The sequence below is a fragment of the Phoca vitulina genome, unplaced genomic scaffold, assembly GCF_004348235.1.
Source record: "Phoca vitulina isolate PV1807 unplaced genomic scaffold, GSC_HSeal_1.0 scaffold6, whole genome shotgun sequence".
Classification (NCBI taxonomy): Eukaryota; Metazoa; Chordata; class Mammalia; order Carnivora; family Phocidae; genus Phoca; species Phoca vitulina.
In genome coordinates this window covers 11947220-11969139 of record NW_022589709.1, presented here as the reverse complement: position 1 = coordinate 11969139, position 21920 = coordinate 11947220, and the positions used below count along the sequence as shown (strand labels likewise).

General features: G+C 37.3%; 1 protein-coding gene across 15 annotated transcripts in view; it reads right to left on the bottom strand.

Annotated features, from left to right (window-relative positions):
• The window catches only part of TENM2 (teneurin transmembrane protein 2), a 1203413-nt gene that overhangs the window by 632861 nt on the left and 548632 nt on the right, over positions 1 to 21920 (bottom strand). Inside the window, exon 1 of one of the 15 annotated variants that reach the window (XM_032403442.1) lies at positions 15990 to 16498. The exons of 13 other annotated variants lie outside the window; for them this stretch is intronic. In XM_032403442.1, coding sequence (XP_032259333.1) covers positions 15990 to 16035 — 46 coding nt within the window. In that variant the 5' untranslated portion in view covers positions 16036 to 16498. Of the gene's footprint in view, positions 1 to 15989; positions 16499 to 21920 lie in introns of those variants that run through there. One more of the 15 variants, XM_032403443.1, reaches the window with a different exon arrangement.

Below are 21920 nucleotides of genomic sequence, written 5' to 3'. Positions count from 1 at the left end.
ATATATTATATATATATATAAAAACATATCTGATAGAGCAAAATGTCCTGAAATAGACTCTATGGCACAAGAGATTTAATAAAGAATACAGATGAAAGTTCTAAAAATGATTAACTTCCTGGGGGAAAAAAAATAGATCCTCATGTGACACATATATAAATTTCTAGATGGACTAAAAAGTTTTAAGAACAGCATTTCTAAATTACTAGGAGAAAATAGTATATATTTACGGAAACTTATGATGGGAATTCTTTTAAAGCTGAGAACCAATTCAAGAGACCTAAAATATTAGAAGACCTTACTACATTTTAAATACTTTCATGTGAAAAACAATATAAAAACAGCTACTGGGGTAAAATATTAATAATGAATATAATAATCAAAATTTACTACATCTTAAAAATATTAAGAGTACTTATAAATTTTAAAAATCTGACATTGTTTTAGGAAACTATAATCAAGCAGAAAATTCAGTGGAAAGTGAGCAGATCAAGGTATTAAGTGTATAACTTCAATAGAAAAAACTAATGTATAAGTTTTTAAAATAATTACTATTACTACTTATTATATAGGCAAAATGATAAAAAATGGCACACTAAATGATTGGCAGTATTTATCTTCCTACAGTAAAATAGTTTTACTTTTACTTATTTATTTTTCCAAATTATTTTACAATAAACATATAATTAGATTTTTATAATTACAAAATTAATACAAGTTATTTTTTAAAGTCATGATATATTTTTAAGGCATACACTTTGGTAGAATATTAATATGTTTTTGAGTGCTATTTAATTCATGAGAGAATTCCCACAGTATGAAAACAAATGCATGAAACAAAATCCTGATTTTTAAAATATTCATTTCTTTAAATAGGCTAGGACAGATTTGAGTGAAACTATGGGTGATTTTTATTATGTTTAATTTTTTTCGGAATTTTCCAAATTTCTTGCAAAGTCCATTCTATACTTTTAGAGTTATAAAATACATATTTAAATAAAATGTGCTCATTTCTATTGCTATCATAACCTTGGAGAGTTTATTGGAGAGTCCTATCGGAAAGTGTGCTTCCAAAAAAGCAAGGGATGAGATATGGTATAAAACGTGGTTTTCGGCATCCCTGTGTCTTCCACAAGATTCACATTTACTTTTGAATTCTGATACAATTTTTTAAAATACAAAAAATACAAAAACAAAAACAACTACAAAAAACACACTACCTAATCTTACAAAGAGTCATATTTCATTATTCATTTGTTGATATTCAACAAATGTTAAATATGTATATTGTGCATTAAGGGAACACTGAGAGAGACAACAAATGACAAGTTCATAGCTTTAGGAAGATAGTAAAGATGATACATCATTCTCTCATTGAGAGAAACATTAGTGTCATCTGATTTTTATGTTTCTTGGCAGATCCGAAGGAAAGTTTCAAGAATAAAGACACAAGACAAATTAAGTGGGACCAACATAATGAAAAATAGAAGTCCAAACTCCATTTGCTGAATAACCAGCATCCCTTATATTGTCCTTTAAGTAATTCAACATAGGTTTTACATGTCTCTTTTATGGTTTCAGTAATTCTCTGCAAATGGTCTCAGGTATATGTGCTTTAAAAAAAAAGAAAAAGAAAAAGATTATTACATCAGTAGGTACCTAAGATAGATTTTATTTTATTTCATTTTTGTTTGCTTGTTTGAGCTTCCCAAGTGATTGTGGTCACAAAAATGTTTTGAAAAGGTAATCCATAACTAAGAATCAAAAGGAAATAATATCTTTTAACAATGCTTATTTGTATCGATTCATCAGAATGAAGACTAATTGTATCTGTAGTTACATAATTACCTTCTAAAATGAATTTCACTCAACACATCCAACTGATGGAAAGAAATAATACTATCACGGTCTGTCTGGAAATATGGTAAGCGATATCCCGAATTAAGGAGAAACTCAAAGCATGAATATTCAGCATAAATATGCAAACTATTCTATACGAAGGCACCATATCTAAACACTGCCACCAGGCTTAGGCTATTAGCTTTAACCAGGTGGACAGTCAAGATATTTAGAATATGGAGACAAGAAGAAATTTTCCCCCAAATATTGGTTTTCTACTATGTCATCGAGTAGACATTTTCATGTTGCAATTATGTTGCACATTCATTCCATTTATGATGAAACATATGGAAACTTAATTCTCTGAGAAGGTGAACAATAAGCCCTGGGAATATCATTCACTTTCGACAGATTGAAATGGTCTGATCACCTCCTGCCATTCCGTGCCTTTTTCTGAGTATAGACCCCTGCCTCTTTGGATCTCAGCATGCGATTCTCATTAATGGCAGCAGAGGGGGTGCTGGAGCTCTAGGTGACCATGCTTGTGCATTAAACCAGACTTTTGCAAACCACCAGACTCATGGGCTAAGGGGAGAAAAGTGGGAATTTCCCAGTCCCAGTAATGCTTTCTGACATACAAAAAGGGAAAATAGTTACACCTTTCACTGCATCACTGTGGGAAACTAATTTGTTTTGACATACTGAGAAATAATCTGATGTTCGTATTTATTCCGAAAAAAGCTGTATTAGCTAAAAACAAATTTCATGAATAAAACCAGGGATACATAATCAGACATGTACATCTATTGAGCATGTCTGATATGTAGGGAATTAACTATTGCTCATAAACTTCTCTTTAAAGGAATCTAATTTCTATCACTTGGAAATCTTTCCCAACTCCTCTCTCTAGCACTACTAGGACCCGGGACACAGCTGTCTCCAAGAGCACATGGAAACATTATACCCAGAACACTAGCGGGCATTGATCCGGCCCGCTTGTCTCATGCTTCTCCTTCCAAAAGGCCTTATAAATGATCTTGATTGAAGAGCTATTTCAATACTATTCTTGGCACAATGACAGTCACTGAAAACCTTTCTGAGCTACAGCCGGTTTCACAACAAGCTGATGCACCACCTTATTTATTTATCTTCAGTTTATGAAAAGCTAATGGCTAAAATTCTTTTTAAACTTAAAAATCACAAAATCACCACTCTCTCTAAACTCTCCTGGTTGAGAAAGGCTTATAGAAATATATTGGGCCTTAGAGATAACAGAAAGAAGGGGGGTGGTGGGGAGAAACCCCAATGAAACCACAGTGAGTGATAAGGGACTCGGAGTTACAAGTATTAAAAGAGATGAATTGCATTAACCCCTGCCCTTCCCCATTATATTCACTGCCCACTGGAAACAACAACAGAATTACTAAAATCCCACACTCTCTAATGGGATGGTAATAGGATTCAGAGGCCATTAGGGTAAAGGCAATCCATATTTTACACTGTAATAAGCTCAGACTGAAGATACTGCACCCCTCCTCAGAGATCAACAATTACCAATTTAACATTAAGAAATCCACAAGCACTTCCAAAACTGCAAAATAAACCCAAGTTAAGAGTCAAAGGTCTATTTTTTATAACTCTATATATTTTTGTAAGTAAAATCATCTAACTAAATTGAAATATATATTTTTTACTCTGATACTGATGATTTCTCATTCCAGAACACTTCAGAAAGGAGAGAGATTGTGATTGTTATAAGGCGGTTATAATTTTTTACAAACAGAACTTATCTTCTTATGGCAGGTACATTCCATTTTTCAAAGAATTACCTTTTTTTCTTAAAAAATATTTTCTCATTCAAGAATATAAACTATTTTTGGTTTTAAGAGTATCTACAAAAGATATATGAGGGGATTTAACAGGACACTTTTTGGAGAAGGAAAAGAAGAGTGAGAAAGGAATGGACATCTTGACATCATCTTCATGGGAGCAAGAACTAGGGTCAGGGGTGTATGTAAAATATTAAAAAATAAAAAGTACAGTTCTGAACTCAAATCACTTAATCTGCATATTGCCAGGGGCACAGTAAACTGACCAGCTTTTTAATGTTTACTACTATAACTTAATGTAATGGTTTGATTAAAATTTGTATTACATTGTTATCTAAAGAACTTCTAGGATGGCAGCAAGGTTGTTGATGTTTTTGTATAATATAGAAAGTGTGTTTTTTAAAAGGTTTTATTTATTTATTTGAGACAGAGAGAGAGAGAGAGAAGCACAAGTGGGGTGGGGGTGGGGGTGGGGGCAGAGGACGAGGGAGAAGCAGACTCCCTGCCTAGCAGAGAGCCCGGTGCGGGGCTCGATCCCAGGACCCCGGGATCATGACCTGAGCCGAAGGCAGATGCTTAACTGGCTGAGCCACCCAGGCACCCCAAAGACAATGCATTTTTAGGAAAATATTTTGATTGGTGAGTTCTTAAATTTTTACCAGAGAAGATAAGGATTTATTTATTATTAATCTCTACATGTTCCTCTTTTTAGCCTCCCTGACACAATATTAAAAATCTCTGATAAAAGACAGCAAATATTACCAAACTATAGGATAATAGCCAGCTGCCCCTCTCACTCCACGTTATATCAGGTATGCTTTAGTTCTTTCTGAAACCTCCATTATTCTTCCTGGACAGTAATATAATTCCAATGTGGCTTTCATCATATAAATGTATGGAGTGAATCCCATTTTACATTTTTTTATAAAATACTCCCTCCTTTAGATAATAATAAAAATAAACAACAGTGAGCACAGGGTTAGATGATAAAGGCAGAAGGTAATTTAAAATAATAATAATAATAGATGCCATATCTGAATGCTCTTTCTACCATATTCCTCATGCCTCTCACCAAACTCATCACACATTTGTGATTAAAAGGTAACTCCTGGAATGCAGCTGAGCTAAAATCACAAAAGATTAAAGTTGTTCACTCCTTATTTCCAAATCCAGTCTTAACCATATTTCAGGGTACTATGAGAATAATTTTCTACTTTGAGGGTATGACTTAAATGGCCCAAAACAACAAAAAGGAATGAAATGGGTTCCCTGAAAACAACTGCACGAACCATGAGCTATTCAGTCATCAAAATATGTCCATCTATGGAGAGCAACAGTGTGGGAATGCAAACAGAAGTCTCAGGGTGTTAAATGGGAGACTGGCACCTGTTAGGGTCTTTCAACTGCAGGAAACTAGGAATAGTTCCATCCTATTAAATCAGAGAACTCAAAGACCTTACTGAAACATTTAAGGAGGAGAGTTGGAAAAGAGCAGAAAAGTATGATCTGGGGGGAGAAGATCGTCACATAAAATGACCTTGGTCCCCCAGACACAATTAAAAATAACTCATTATATATTTATTCTGCATTATCATTTCTGAATCTCCACTCAAGCCATATTCATGGTGCTCAGAGTCCAGTTCTTTTTAAGTAGTTCTGATAGCCAAAGCTCCCTATCTTGAAACCAATCACTAGAGTAGAGAGGGGAGTCACCACTTTTGGGCTTCACTAGAATAGTGAAGTCTACCATCTATCATAGGTAACATCACCAGAGACAAAAGAGAAAAACACAACTAAAAAGTGTACAACTCAATCTAACTAAGAGGATGTTCCATTCTACTACTTAGGGACCTGGATCGATTTCAAGGTAGGTAAGAAGAGGCAGAAGAAAGGCGACACCTAAGACTTTAAACCTGTCATTAAGACTTGAGTCCAAGCAAGGATGTGAATCCTTCCCAGTCTCTTGAAAAATGTGATTTCTTCTTCTTCCCCTTCTTCTTCTCCTTCTTCTTCTTCTCCTTCTCCTTCTCCTTCTCCTTCTCCTTCTCCTTCTTCTTCTTCTTCTTCTTCTTCTTTTTTAACTTTATCAGTGCATTGTGGTTGTTTGTGTATTTAAACATTCATTCAAGAGTTACACTTTAAATAAGCTTTATGCTACCAGGTATCTCACTAGGTATCATAATACATCAGTGCACAAGCTAGCCACAAGGTGCCTGCCCCCAGTGAGCTTAAAGGCTTATGTGGAAATGGACAAACTTGCAATTACATAAATTGAGAACAGAGTTACAATAAAGGAAATACATTGTTAGAGGGTCACAAAGGGAGCTCCTAATTTAGACAGGGTGTAGGAGTTCAAGAATCTGAGAGGAAGCGACATTTAAACGGAGACCTGAAAGATGAATAGGAGTCAGCCAGGGGCAAGCTGGAATGTTGGAAGAAGACAAGAAGGATGAGCATTTGCAAAGACACAGTTATGAAAGTTAGAAGAACTGAAAGGGATGGAACAGAGAATATAGCAGTTTGAGAGAGAGATGTGGGGGCACAGAGGCAGGGGAGATGATGCAGGGCCAGCACCCAATTATACTGTAAATTCCTTGAGAACAGGAAATATACTGTATCTTTCTCATTTAATAATTTGTCCCCCAAGCAAGTAGATTATCCATTGGAAGTGCTCTATCAATATTTATCAATTATCTCTCATTGATGACTGAAGCCACTCTAGCCTAAAGTTCTTTTAAATACTTCACATGATCACTTTCCAAAAATGCTTAGTAGGTTTTTTTGGTTTCTTTGCTGTGTGTGTGTATATGTGTTTACAACTGTACTGCTTTCACTGCCCTCCATCACCTCCTACTGTCTTATTTCTGACCACATCCCTCTAAGCACTGGTGTTTGCCACCCCGGATTCGGATTTATCATGGAGGAAACTGAGCTTCAAATGCAATCCACTAGGGTGTAAATAGAGAAATACGAGAATACGTTATTGATAAGTTAGTTCCCAGGGTAAGTGGTATTAATGTGGGCACGACATATTAAGTTCAACGTCAAGCAACTTCAAGTTAAACTCAGATGCCACCCGCGGCCCTGCAGCACTGTTCTGTACCACGCAGGATGGTGTGGAAGAGGCACTTGATACTATTGTTGGAGAGCTCATAGCTACGTGCCATCAGTTTCTACACTTTTTTGTGTATGAGTTTTCTAGAGAAAAACTTGATAAACATGCTCAACTGTGCAGCAATTTGCTGAACTGTCAACATTTTTAGTTTTATATATAAAATAAATCACAATTTTCTAATACATTTTCCAACATCAGGAACATTTAGTTCATAAGAACAAATGGAATTGCAACATATAAATCACCAAATCATTCATTTGTAAGAGTTGAGGAAACTGAATTGGCAGCTAAAATAGAAATAAGTTTTGGATATAATAGTCAAATGTTTAAAAACAATTCACCCTTAGGTTCCAGTAATGTTAAAATATATTCAAAAAAGTGTTCTAAGGAATCACAGTCTCATAACAAACCACAGTCAAGTAATTATAACTTGAGTCTCTGTCAAGGTTCTTGCCATGTGAATGTTCATTTGTCTGAAATTTGCTTAAAACAAATAGATTAGATTCATTTCGGGAACAAGAATGACATGACTTTTTTGTTAACACCGATTAATGATTTTAGTTCCTAATGTCATTAGTAGACTATTATCATTTTGCCATTTGAAAAATGGTCTCCAGAATCTCTACGTCTCATCTAGATGTGAATGCTTGCCCATTTCTTATATTCTACTGACCTCTAGAGACTATATGGGTGTCTATAAATCACATACGATATGTGGTTACAAACACATACAGCATATACGTCATAAATGCCATATAGACTGAGAATAAAGGGATCTTAACCACATAAGCCCATTTCATTGTAGAAAAATATGCACATATTATTTACATACATTTTCAAACGAGACCCTTAGGTGTACATGTTTAATAATAAGCACGTTGAGAGCACCTCCCCTGTGTTCTCACTTGTATAGGACTCATTGAAAAGTGAATTTCAAACAAACTAACCCTATCTTTGTTTTGTGGTTTGCCAGCAGTAAGGAATAACATAGAATTCAGGCACGCTGGCCAGGCTTTTCCATAAAGCCAAATTTATTTCTAGTTGAGACTAGATCACTTTATGTGAGGATATTCTTCCCCCAAATCATACGTGCTGTATTTCTTTTCCAGCCCTCCTCCTGACCAGGCAAAGCATGTCCAATTTAGATGTACCTAGTGAGAGCTCAGATGGCTTGGTAAACCTTGAATTTTTTTTTTTCCTGTGCTTCCAATCGTTAAATATATTCCTGAGTGAGATAGTCAACATTAAAATAATTTCTAACTCAGGACTAGATCACGAACTCCTTAAGAGTTATGTCTGGTTTGCCTTGGCATGCCTGCTACCTAGCACACTGAACGTCGGGTTGTGGGAAATGCATAATGTCAGCTGGAGAAAAGTACAATATCTTACCAGGCATATAGCCACACTGTATCTTATTCTCTCTCTACCTCTGAATATTAATATAGTAGATGAAGATACTGATATAGATACTGATACAGAGATAGAGATAGAAGTACTTACATATATATAGAGAGGAAACATATATGTATGCATGTATGTGTAGATATATATGCACATAAATGTGCACACATATCAAAAATGATGAGGCACTTCCTATAGATACAGAACTCATAACTAGATTTGTCAATAGTTTTTCTAGTAGTCATTGAGGTTTTCTATTCTCAGTACTGTGTACTATATTTCTGTTTAAATTCTCATTTAAAATATGGGTGGAAAAAAATAAAATATGGGTGGAAAACTACTGGTCATTACACTACATCATCAACCACAGCTCAGCATTTAAAAACTCCAAGTAAATGTCTTTCTAACATACTCATTTTAATCTAGTGATAATATTTTTAATATCAAGAGAGCTGTAACATGTTTGCCCTTCAGTATATTTGTGTTAACTAGATTACATAGTATATATTTTATCACTTACATTATGTTACATAATAGATTTAGAAACAGAAACATCTTAGGAAGTTTGATTAGGCACCTTAAGGAGCAACCAATTATTTATAGCCATGTTTGTCAAATAAGGATAGTATGAGAGAAGTGTCAATTATTGACTAAAACATATGATATGACCACAAGATTTTTAAAATGTCCAAGCCACAACTGATGTATAAGAAAAGGAGAGGAAATCAAATTCTGATTCTGTAGCGATTTCCAGTAGGTGGAATCCTGTGCCCCATTCTGTAAACTTGGAAAGGGGCTGGGAATGCCAACCTCTCTGGAAAAGGCAGCTATCCTTCCTACACTACTTTCACCATTTCAGCCTAATTCCGGGATCTAAGAGGCTTTAAAGTCTTTAAAGTCCTCTGGGACTCTGAAGACCTCCAAGGAGACAAATCCTAAATATAAATAGTTTATCAAGGATTGACTGGCAGTGAGCTGATGATGGAAATGGGCTAGAAATGGTGTTGGAGATTAACTCAGCAGGGTTTGGACACCAGTAATCCACATTTGTACTTAATCCTAGAGGACTATGCTAATCAGAACCCTGAGAACCTGCACAAGGTACACTGGCTTGCCCCAAGTGGCCTTAGAAAATGCCAACTAGGTACAATATCCAACTAGTTAATTCAAAATGGTAGTTGGTCTGGATGGCAGGTGAGGGGGATGATATAAGCCAGAACAATGACACCAATTACCTGACATCATTCAGGCAGGTTGGTTTACTTTTTGCCTCTTAAACATGAGGGTAAGATATCAGTATATGAACAGCTATAGTAAATATGTAAATAGAAAGAGGGCACCAAAATTGAAATTTAGTCAGTGAATAGTTTCAAATTTTAGTGAATTTAAATTTTAGTGAATAGCTTTAAAAACCTAGCCACTCAGACTTTTTACATAATTAGGTCTTCTGAAAGATAATTCACTGGTTTGGATTTTGCTGCTCAAATATGCCCTTCCATACCATTAGCAGAGGTGCCAATGATTAGAGAAATGATTCACGTCAGGTAGTTAGAGAAAAGACAGGGGAGTCAGAGAAGAAATCTGGATAATCCCCACGCTGGAAATGCAAACCCTGGATAATCAGGACTGTACTATATATGCAATTATGATTCTGTCCAGTTAAGAGAAATTTGTAATCCATTCAGTTTCAAGCCTATAAAGTCACATTTCTCAAAAACTTGTATTTCGGCCTCCAATGGCTTAAAAAGTTCTCCTTGCTAGATTGTCTCCAATTACAGAAATCCTTCCCAAGTACAAGGCTGCAGAAGTATATTAAACCTGTAGGATACCATGTAGCTGGCTGTTTTACAGAGCTTTACAGCACACGCGATCCCGATGCATGATGTAATACTACTGAAGCAATTCACCACAATCTGATAACACTATTTGTCCAACTCACAAATGTTGCCCTATATGTGTGGGGGAGGGAGGGAATTGCCTTTGAATAGGAAGTTCAGAATAGTAAGCAAAGGGAGGTATAAGTAAATTTATATTAACTTTAAGAATCCCTCCCCCCACCCTAACACACACACAAAGATTTCATGCGTAGACAAACTCAGGACTGCTATAGATTCAAAATGTTTTGGGTCTATGCAGCAGTAATGGAGTTACTGCAATGACCACCGATGTGTGAGTCGGGAAAAGGTTTGGCCACAGCTGTCTGTCAGAAGAACTGAAGTCAGCGGTGGAAAAAACAGTTCAAGTGCAAGGCTCAACTTCGGTACTGCATCAAAATGTGGTTGATTCCTAGCAAATAACCGTTAATAATAGAGTTGTAAATTTCCATTGTATTACTATGCATCCCTCCAGTGAACATAAGGGTGTGTATGTTATGGATCCGTGAGTGCCGATTTTTCCAGGGTTTTCAGAACTCTTTGAAAACACGCAGAAGCAAAAACAGTCAAATGAGGCAGGCTGGAGGAAACAGCGGAAAAAAAAAAAAAAAAAAAAACCACCTACATTCAAGGTACGAAACAATAATTTCTAAGCCTTTGGGAATCTATTTTTTTCCCTTGCATTGTAATGCAGTCAAGTGCATGAGTGATGCCTTTTGTGTTTGATAATGTCAAGTGTGAATGTCATGGGCAGCCCCCATCTCTGATGGTATTAAAATGGTGGGAAGATAAAAAGCGTAGAGAAGTAAATGGAACAAATTAGATTAAAGTGGTTGGAGGACAAGGCGAGGCAATCATCTATAGCTTGGTTCCAAGGTGATGTTGGTAACCCTGTTCACCTAAATAGTCTGGTTAAATCAATTTCTGAGAAAAAGGGTGGCACTCCACTTACTTAACTGGCTAATAATTATTTCTGCTTCTTCTCATTATGAAGTCTACTGGGCACAAGAAAATATCTTAAATGTTAACATATAAACTTTTATTATATAGTTAAGGGAGTCTCCACAGCTGAGTTTGTCAGTCAAATACACTACGCATCTAAGAGTTCAAGGTAAGTTAGTCAAGGTTTATAGAAAGTAACTGACAAATGGGCAATCAGAGAGGTAATTAATTTCAACAAATAAAGTATATACCTTCTCAGAGAGATGAAAACCCTTAAAGATCATAAAAGAGCCATCCTAAACAATGTCAGAAAACAGGAAATGAACATAACATTAATTGATTATATCCAAATAGTATGCAGAGAATATCACACCTTCTAAATTACAGGTCTCATCTCTGACAAATGGTGAAGGTTTTTCTTATGAAAACAAATGCATATACACAAAATCCTTGCCTAATGAGGCCATGACATCTACAGCACATACAAGAAATTGCAGTAATTATAATAGGAAGGTGTTTCTCAGAGCCATTCTCTTTCCCCTCGACAGTGTTTCTCAACCTTTCCACCTAGGTCTAGGCTAATGCAATAGATTAGCCACTGGTTTCTGGCCTCTAGACAAGGGGTTCTCACTGTTTTTTCAACAACATTCCTAAAAAGTAAGGCAATATCCCACTAGTAACAATAGCTTCCTCAGGCCACAACATAATAGGAGAGCAGATGGACCCTAGACAGGCATTTCAGCGTCTGTTGGGTGGGCAGGGGTAGAGTATGGACCCACTACTCCACTCCTTCCCCATTCTGTTTCCAAAGGAACTCTTCTAGAAGCTTTCAGATCCCATCTTTTCAGTGGCTATTGAATACCTTGACCTGCCATTCAAAGCTCTCAATCATATTGGCATTACTCATTCTTGCTGGTATTACATCCCACATGACCCCTCACTTTGCTCATCAAGATTATTTTGTATCTTCACCTTTCACTCCTAATTCAAAGGCTTCCACCCTCAGGATCCCCTCAACCTGCAGTGACCTTTTCTGTTCTGTTCTCTTAAGGAAGGAGTTAGAACCGGGTACATTTTAACCCACTAGCAATTCTCCAGGCGTGGTTCACACCTTTTGTTTTCCTAAGGTTCTCATAGAGAAAACAGATATTTGTTGTTGTTTGAGGTACCATTTGGCACATTTAACTCAGGGTGTTTTGGGCATAGTCAGTGCTTGATAGCTATAGTGAAAACAGAGAATACCAAAAGTGAAAAGCAAACAAACCAGAAACAGAAACCAAAATCTCCCATCAAATTGTAAAGGTTTTCTTATTTAAAGACAGAAAAAAAAAAAATAACCACTCTAGGTCAAGCAAAAAAAAATTTTTTTAATTAAAAGAAAAAAAAAAAAAAAAAAAGGACGGTTCTTACCCAGTGGACTTACAGTGCTAATTACAAAATAGGAGTAGTGGACACTCATGTCTTCTAAAGATAAGCTTTTCTCCCCCAGAAAAGAGAAACGAATGGGTGTTAAATCAAAACATCCTCTGGAGCATTTCATACCTCAGGAATGAAAACTGACAAAGAAGGGCTTCAATACAGAGTAGAAAATCCACCAGAAAAGAGCTCGGACTGGTTAAGGTAAGAAAAACCGAAAGCTCTACCACATAGGTTGTACACTTGTCCTATCTGAATGTGTTTTTGTAATATCTAAGGCTCCCTGTGCATTGGAAAAAAAAATACATACACTTCTCTTTGACAATTGAAATCAGTTAATTGATCATTTCCAAAAATAAATATTCCCACAGATAGAGGTCATTGGCTGCCTGAAATTGCATCAGTTCATGTCTGGGTACTAGAATCCCAGGCTCCTCTGGGACATCTTTGTCATTTTATCAGAGTGATTACGAGCAGAGTAGTTCTAGCGTGGGTACCCTCAGCTTGTAGTGCTGATGCTTACCCTCTGCATTCCTATTTTCTCCATCAAGCTTTGTGGCTTTTGCTTTGGAGATCTGGCACTTAATATCCGATGTTAATTACATTTCCTAGTCTGAGGAAAATCCTATTGGGCTAATTTTTCAAAATCATATAATGAAAGAACTTCAGTGACAAACCATGTAGGTTTTCGATTGTTTTTTTACGGATAGATCTATTAAGCACTTAATATTCAGTGGGAAAACAGTCTCAGAGCAATGAAATTCTATTACTTTAGAGGTTGCATGCTTTTAATTTCTTAATATTTCATTACATGTTGGCAACTGGTGCATATTTTTATAATGCATTTGATCATTACTCTTCTCAGAGTATTCTATTTCAGTTCTTCCTCTGACATCATATTTGCATGTTAAAGGGTTTTAGCATTCAGGGATGAAATGTTCTGAATAGTAATGTGCAGTTAACTTGATTTTTTAAAAACGGAAAACAGCAAACAGACATTATATATAGGGACTAAAGAGAACAATCCCATAATTTTAAAATCTAACTCAAGTTTTAATAGCTTTCTATAGAACATCATAAAAGGTAATGATTCAATATAATTCATTAATTAGCAAATTATGCAAAATGCTATCAGCGGAGTTTGGGGAGAAGGATCTTTTCTGTTGGCTTTTATAAGTCTACTGCATTTCTTTTTTTCCTGTAAAAAAAATGATCTTTTCTTTGCTCTCCAGCAACATCTACTGGAAAAGTCAGAAAAATGCTATTTATATGAATCAGATAGTTTGAGTAAGGATAGTTTTGGTTACCATCTGCTTAAAAAGTGCATGCTGCACTACCACCCAGTTTTACAACCGAATTATTTCTGCCCACATTAGCTCTACCGAGCTGTCTAGGAGAAGGACAGCAGTTCACCGATACAGAGAGCCAAGCCGCAACTTCAAATTTATCATCTCCTCACCTTGAAGAAGTCATTTTCATAAACAAAATTAAAACACATGTGCGACGCAGACAACATATTTCTCCTGGCCCATCTTCTCAACACTTGTCACTTCTTTAGGAAACAACCATCATTATCAGTGGCAGCCCGACACTGAGGAGTTGGGTAAAGCGAGAGGCAGAGAAAAGATTTTATGAGAGAAAGCGATGTCGAGACACGGACTGAATCTGAGAGGAACTACTTCAAGATTCTGCAAAGTTTCTTAAGTTGAAGAAAGAAAACTGCAGGTGATGTGATTTTAAAAACCCACTAGGCTACCACCAGCATGACTCCATCAACATGCTGTAGCAGTTTCTTCTGCCCCTGTCCACATCTTTCTCTGCTCTTTTCACCATGATGGAAAAATGAAGTTTCCCCACACCTGTATGAGGGGGTCTTCCGCCAGAACTTCCGCTGGCTATCATTCCATGATAAATTCTGATGAGACCCCATTGTCTGTGTGGTCTCCACTCCCCCCAATCAGCAGCTCCTCATGTACACTTGTAAAATTGGATTCACGTGCTGCACCTACAAAATGCCAGGAGGGTGTCTGGCAAACGCGAGGCATGCCAGAGTGAGGCATGGAGGAGCAGGTCCAGTTTGGAAAGTCGGGAAGAAAAAAAAAATCTTATCACGAAATAAACATAAAATATCCTCTTGTTCATGGTTGCTGGACTCAATGATGCCACACAGTACAGCAGCTCTTTCCAGGACCAAACCTTGTGGAGGCATTAAAGTCACCTTTCTATAGCTCATTCCAGAGAAAGCATTCTTTTAACAGAATTTTGTACTTTTAATATGCAGATTTTCCCATCCCCCCAAAATTACCTAAAAATTAATTCAAACCTTTTAGGTAACATCCTACATAACAAACCTGGATATAATTTGGATTTCTGTTATCCTGAAATAAAAACTCTGGCTAATTAGTTAGTGGTCTTTCTTTCTTTCTTTCTTTTTCTTTCTTTCTTTCTTTCTTTCTTTCTCTTTTTTTTTGCATTCCCAAATCTCAGTTCATTCATGCCAGCAATATATTTTAGCAGCAGAGGCAATGAACACAAAATCAACGAAGACTGAGGTTAAAAACAAATTATCAAAACCTTAAAACAACAGCAGCAGCAATAAAAATCAGGCACCGGGAGACTACAGTATATTGCATTTTGTGTTTGGTCAATGTTAAAATAGATGTGAGCCTTTTAAGCTTCATCCCAAAGCTCTTTAAAGGAGAAATGCCATCAAATATAATCCACAACTCTCATTCATAGCGTACAAAAGGGGCAGCTTCCTAAAAGCCACCTACGGTGAACGTCCACATGTATTCTATATTTAGGGTCCTAATGCAAAGTTCCAACTTGAGCCTGATAATTAGCCCCCTTCATTATTGAGCTGCTTAAAAGCCAGGAAGGCTTACCAAACAGCACCTCCAGAGTTAACTCCCATCTCAAACTGTCATAATTCAGTTATCCTAATTATTTACTGGATCCTTTTCTAAAACATGCCCTAACCTGATGTTTTAACTTCATATTTCATTTGGGACAACACTTAATCTCCATTTATGAAATATCAACCTGACACAGGTTAAGGAGCTATAGCTTCACTGACAAGATCCAAACGTAACACACCCCAGCAACTAGACTCAAATAAACTCTACCCTTGCTTAAACCTCTAGTGAAAAATTATTATAACACATCAGAAGTTCAGTTAGAAGAAAAATTTAAAATGCCAGCTCTCTCCCAGGCTTTAAGTCCCGGAGTTCAAAAACAGGATCAATTGGATTATTATTTTCCTCCGTTAGCTGTTTAGAATTTAACATAATGCAAAGTGCTATTCGGATCAAAATCATCTTTCTCCTCTCTCTCCTTAAATAAAACGGAGGAGAAATCATTTGGTATAAATGCATTTACTATACAAATCTATTTTCAATTGAATTTGCTGCATGCTCTAATTCATCAAAATTAATACAGGTACTTTCTATGTTAAACAAAAGGAAGCCGACTGAAAAATCGGCTTCTGCTGCGGATGCCTTTCTCAATTACAAAACGGTGAAAACAGAGATTTAACTAAGCCACTCGGTCAAACCCTCCGATGGGCGCTCTTACCTGTCTCAGCTGAAGGCTTCCTTCCCTTGTTAGCAGCGTGCAACATCTCTAGCTCGCCCCAATCCTCACCACCGGTCTCCAATTACACCGCTAAATCCACCCCCCTGCCTTTTTTTTTTCCTCTCTCTCTCTCTCTCTTCCTTTTCTTTCTTTCTTTTTTTCTTTTTTTTTCTTTTCCCTAGCAAGAAAATGCTTATTGAAAGTGATTAGTTTTTGTTGTCCCTTTTAAGTCCCTCCTGCGGGAAGGAACAGGGGAGCAATGTGACGCCACCTTTTAATCTTTTGTAAGAGTGAAAAGGCAGAAAAGGAACGCTCGATCAAACTGAGCTGCACACATGACTAAAACTCGCAGGAGAGGCTGCTGCTGCCTGGCGAAAGCACCGCTAGGCTTGAGTGTAAGAACAGAGAAGAGGAGAGAGTCAATGGAATGTGACAACGTATGTGCATCAAAGGCAGGAGGAGAGAGAGAACAATGAGCGAGGGAAAAGACAGTGAGGAGAGAGGGAGAGAGGGAAAGTAGGGTGAGAGAGGGAGAGAAGGAGACATACAGAGAAAGAGAGACGGTGGCGGGGGAGAGAGAGAGAGTGGAGAACACGGAGAAAAGATAGAGCGGGTTTCAGGCAAAGGATTCTGAGAATAAAGCCACAGTGCAGTGTCTGGCAGCTTCTGTTTTTATCTCAGCGAGCATGATACACTGCCTCTCTCATTTAGAAACACATTCGTGTATCTTCCAGGTTTGAAAACTGAGATAATCGCAATGTGTCTCTGGTTTTGTCTGATTGGCATTTAACTGTGCGGTGTACCTGTGATTTTTTAGGATGCATTTATGTGCAATTTATTTCGCATATTTATTTATGTAGGCAAAAATGAAAGCTGCTAATTTCTATGGCAATTTGCAACGTAGTTTTACTGGCAGATGGAACTCTACTTATCATAACTGCTGACAAACTGCCACGGGTAAACAAAAGAAGAAACAAATGCTTCGTCTTGATAATTGTCTTTAAGAGAAGAAGCCGACACCAAAATATTAGTACTGGCAAAACCTCTGTTTCCTGGTTAAAGTTTGAAAGGCGATCTCTCTCTCTTAGTTTGTATTAATAAGGGCAAGATAAAAGGGAGGGCAAGATGTTTGAAGGAAAGGTGGTGGAAAAGAGGCTATTAGGAAAGTGAAAACCTAAATTCTTTCTGGTTTCCCTCCAAATGTGACAACAGGCTTGCCTTCTTGAGTCCTGGAACAGAGTTTTTGAGTCACTATTTCTATAGACTTTTCCTACATCCTTCTGCCTTCCTGTACCATTTTAAAGTAGGTTCCATTTTTAAAAATGAAGTAAAAAAGAAATGATTTCCTAAATCAAATTGTTTCAAATGGTGTTTTACCAGCTCTGTTCCATTTCTACTCATCTTCTGCCACATGGGGGCTAGGATTACACAGTTAAATTCCCTAAGTGACCTCTCTTCTAAGGATGTAAATTACCGATTCCAAGGTCAAGTGTTTGGTATAAGTTAAGGGTGAAAATAACTGCTTGCTTTCCATGGTAACCTGAGCTAACGTGGTAGTAAGCCAGCAGGAAGAGGAGACACCCAAGCTTTTGACTGACCATATTTTTGAAATTAAGCAATTCTAATAATGGAAAATAAATCCCATGTGTCCTACTTATAACAGTTATTCTTCTGGAAAAACTAAAAATAAAAACCCACTCAGTCATTTCTCTTCATCTATTGTGCATCCCACCAGTATATCCATGGACCCTAGGCTTCTCGTATTTTGGACATCCCAGGTAAGCCACCAGATGCAGAGTGGAGAACCGGTCCAGGAAAAAGACCCCTCTCCACCCCGGTCACAGTGTTCTATCCAAAGAGGGACTGCTTGATCTTATTAAACGCAAAGTGTTATAATTTTTGTGGTTTGCCAATCGGAGGATATGTTTTTAGCTTGGACCCAAATAAAGAAGTTAACAATCCCCCCCCCTCTCCGACTCGCTGCAATGTGATCAAGATGAAGCCCTACTTATCATGAAGGCAGAGCAGAGAATGGAGAACACACAGGGGCTGAACAGAAGGCAGCTGGCCAGAGAACAGAGAATGCTCAGATGTAGAAGAGAAAGGATGCTGCAGGGCCCGCGAGTAGCGAGGGAAGTGTGCCCTGATAAATCCGAAATTCTCTGCAGACATTTCACAGAGTGTATTGGAAGCAGCCTCCTTTAAATGACATTATTGATACAGGTTCTATAGCTAAAATTAACTTTATACAAGGGAGTAAGTAGACTGAGAATTTTCTGCCAATAAAAATAAAGACTCTCTTACAAGCATACAACTATTTCAGTGCAATAAAAGCAGGGAGGGGCCTGGGGCTTATTGACCAGGATCAGCAAGACATAGTCAAGGAAAGATAAAAACAAATCAAGGTGACAAAAAGATTTTTTACAAAAGCTATAAATGGCTGTCAGTGTTGTTGCTTATTTTTACCACTTCCTTACTGAAGAGGTGGGTACCCTGAGTGGGCATCACTTGTAGTTTGATATATATATATATGTGATTTATTCTTAAGAGATCTTGAGTGAAGGGGGCTCAATGGGGTGCCAAAGGTGGCCCCAGTCATGGTAACATTTCTTAATAGAATGTGACTTTTTACAAGACATTTCTCTGTGGGACAGCTTTATGTTCACGTGTTTATATTGTGGAGTCTGTGGTGGTTGAGTGCTTGGTTTTTGGAACCAGGTTGTCTGGGATTGAATCCCAGCTCTACAACCAGCTTGCTGTGTGACCTTGACCAAGTTATTTTGCCTTTCTGTGGCTGTTTTATCTTAAAATGGGTATAATGATGATACCTGCCTCATGGGGCTGTCATTGAGGAATGAATAATGCATGTGCTGTTGTGAGTTCTGTTCCTAGCACATAGCTAGTGCTTCATAAATATTACCCCCTATTAGGAAATCCTCCCAAGAGATTTTTTTTAATAGCTAAGATAGACAATATTTTATCAATTCAAAATAGCCGACTCACGAAGACTTCCTCCCACTCTAACGTTCCTCGTAAAGTTCTAGTTATTCAAACTGCTTTCTGGGTCTTCCCGCTTGGATAACACACTTAACACTCAACAGGTTCTACAAGGAAACTCATGATCCCACTCCTCAAAGCAAGCTGTAGCTCTTCCCATTTCCTCACCTGTGTGAGGAGTCATCCAGAGCGCCTTTCTTTCCATTCTTTCTCATCACTCAGTTATCAATAACTATCAAATACCATCCCACACAACCCCCGTCTCTTAAAGTTATTATTTCATTTCCAGACTTGTAGGACATTTTCAGTCTGGGCACTTTGGCCTGGACTGGGGCAATCACCCTTGAATGCAGCACTTTCCCAGGCGTTTCTGTCCTGAGACACACGGAGGGTGATGAAACACAGCACTCAGTCCTCTGGGGACACTCCTAGGGTCCTGCCAAAGACCAAACCAAATTGTGACACCGGCACCTTTCCCTCTCACCAGAAAGAACTTGGAATCTCAGTGAAGGAGGGTGACATTATTCTAGGAATGACCTTGAGTCTGCTCTAATGGATAAAACAGCTCATCTTTGGCAAACCAATACTTTCACTATTAGTACTTTGTTAGTTGTGACAATTCTCCCAACTGTCATGACACGGCTATTGAAAATGACCATTTTGAGGTTTTCTTTTCTTCTCCAATTCATCCTTTGCAAGCCAGAATAGCCTTCTTAAAATGCCACTCTGAATGACATCCATTCCCAATAGTTATTGATTGGGCGATTGAAAGTCTGTTTTATTTCATTATCTTAGGTATCAGCATAAAAACCATTAAAGTTTTAAAAAATGATAGTGAAAGCCATTATCATCTGAGGAAACAAAGAGCATGCAGAAAAAACTGTAGGGAAAACAATTGAAGAGGTGGGTCAGGCTGATAATAAAAGGATCAGGTTACTTTCCTGGCCACTGTAATATTTGTAATTACAGGCCTTTTAAAATTTGTAATTTGTGACTTCTTCTCTCATTCTAAATGAATATTAGTATTTCCAAGAAAAAAATTGCCCAAGCTTCACAATTCTTTAGAGAATGGAGTGCAGGTTTATTTCCTCTCATATTCAATAACCTCTGCAGTTTGACACCAACCCATCCACGACAATGTTCATTGCATCACCTCCTCCCGGGAAGCTGGAGGCTCCCCCAGCCTGATCACACCCATCCCTCCCAGAGCCTCTGGCACATTCCTTGCTCTCCTTAGGATATTCCCGTCTCCTTCATCGGAACAGATTTAACTCTTTATCCATCTCTTTATCCAAGCCCAGGACAAGTTACCTGTCTGCCACAAAGACTTTCTTGGCCTTCTGAAGTTTACAGTGGTGAAATTGCTTTAATCATAGTAGCTGCTCAGATGCTCCTGGAAAGGTGGTATGTGTAAGTAGGAGCTTGGCTTTGGAGTTGTTCCTCAGCCTAACTCCTGACCCTGAAAATTTGCTTCCCCCTTGTGGGACATCTATCAGATCCCTTTCCTGGTTCCCTCTCACTCTTCTCATCATTTAATTAGCTAATAAATGTAAAGCGATTAGCATAATAGCTAGTACACAGCCAGTGCCTACACAATAAAGAATATTTTGTAATAATAGAAAAAGAATATTTAGTAATAATATAGATACTTATTAAATGGCCAAGATTTATCCATTGCCTCTAATTTCTAAACCTCATGACAACCCACTAAATTGCTGCTATTAGAACCATTTTCTGGAAGAAGAAATTGAGGTTTAGCAAAATTAACTTACCCAATGTCACACAAGGAACAAACAGCAAAGCCAGGATATAAACCCTAGTCTTTCAACCTCCTAGCTATTTTTATCCACATGATCATTTACAACGTAGCCTATATTGTATTTGGTTTATTATCTGGGTTTTCAGGTTTGTGCCCTATTTTTCCAATTACATCACAGACTAAATAAAAGCAACATTCATGTTTAAAGCATCTCTGGATCTTTAGTATCTCCCATAAATCTTTAAACAAAGTAGCTTGCCTACTCGGTAAATGTTTGTTGACTGCTTGATCATCTGTGCTCATGGGGATTAAAGTTTTTAACCATATTTAAATTCAGTGACACTGTTGTTTGAGGAAATGGTTTCATCATCCTTTCTATGAAAAAATTCATAATTATACAAAATAAAAGATAAACATTACATATGAATGAGGCATGCAGATAGAAATGAATGACATTCTCCACCAAAAAAAAAAAAAAGCCGTAAGAAAGTGATACTCATCAATTTGATTTGGTTCCTCATCCTTGGCATTTATATTCTGCTTGAAAATAGGCCCCTCAGGCCACCCATTCCATGCATGGAAAAGTATAGGTTATTAGCTGAAAGTCATCTATTTAAGGTTACACAGAAAAGCAGAAATAACCACTCACATACCCACAGTGTTCAGTCACCTTTCTTTCTTTTTAAATAAATGCAATAATTATATCCTCATTTATTTTCCTTTTAGCTAAGTCTACACAATGTTAAAGTAACCTGAAATAGTATAAAATATTCAGCCAACCAATAGCATGTTTTTAGATGTACATGGTGATAAACAATGTCATTGAATATTTAACAAGTTGAATGTGTTTACTAATATAAATATATACACTTATATATTTATATGTAAAAGATATATACATGAATATATGTACACACACACACACATATATACATACATACATATTTTTTTGGTCTCTGCCTGCCTGTGCACAAGTGAAAAGCAAGAGAACTAAGAAGAGAAATGCTCTGTGTGCCCCACACAGGATAATCAATGGTATCAAATTCTTGTTGTCTTATGCCAGTCTTTTGATATTCACATAAACGTCATGAAGTCAGGTATGTTGTTGTTCACTGCTATATTCCTAGTATCCAGTGTAGTGGCTAGCATACAGTGGGTGCTCATTAGATATGTAT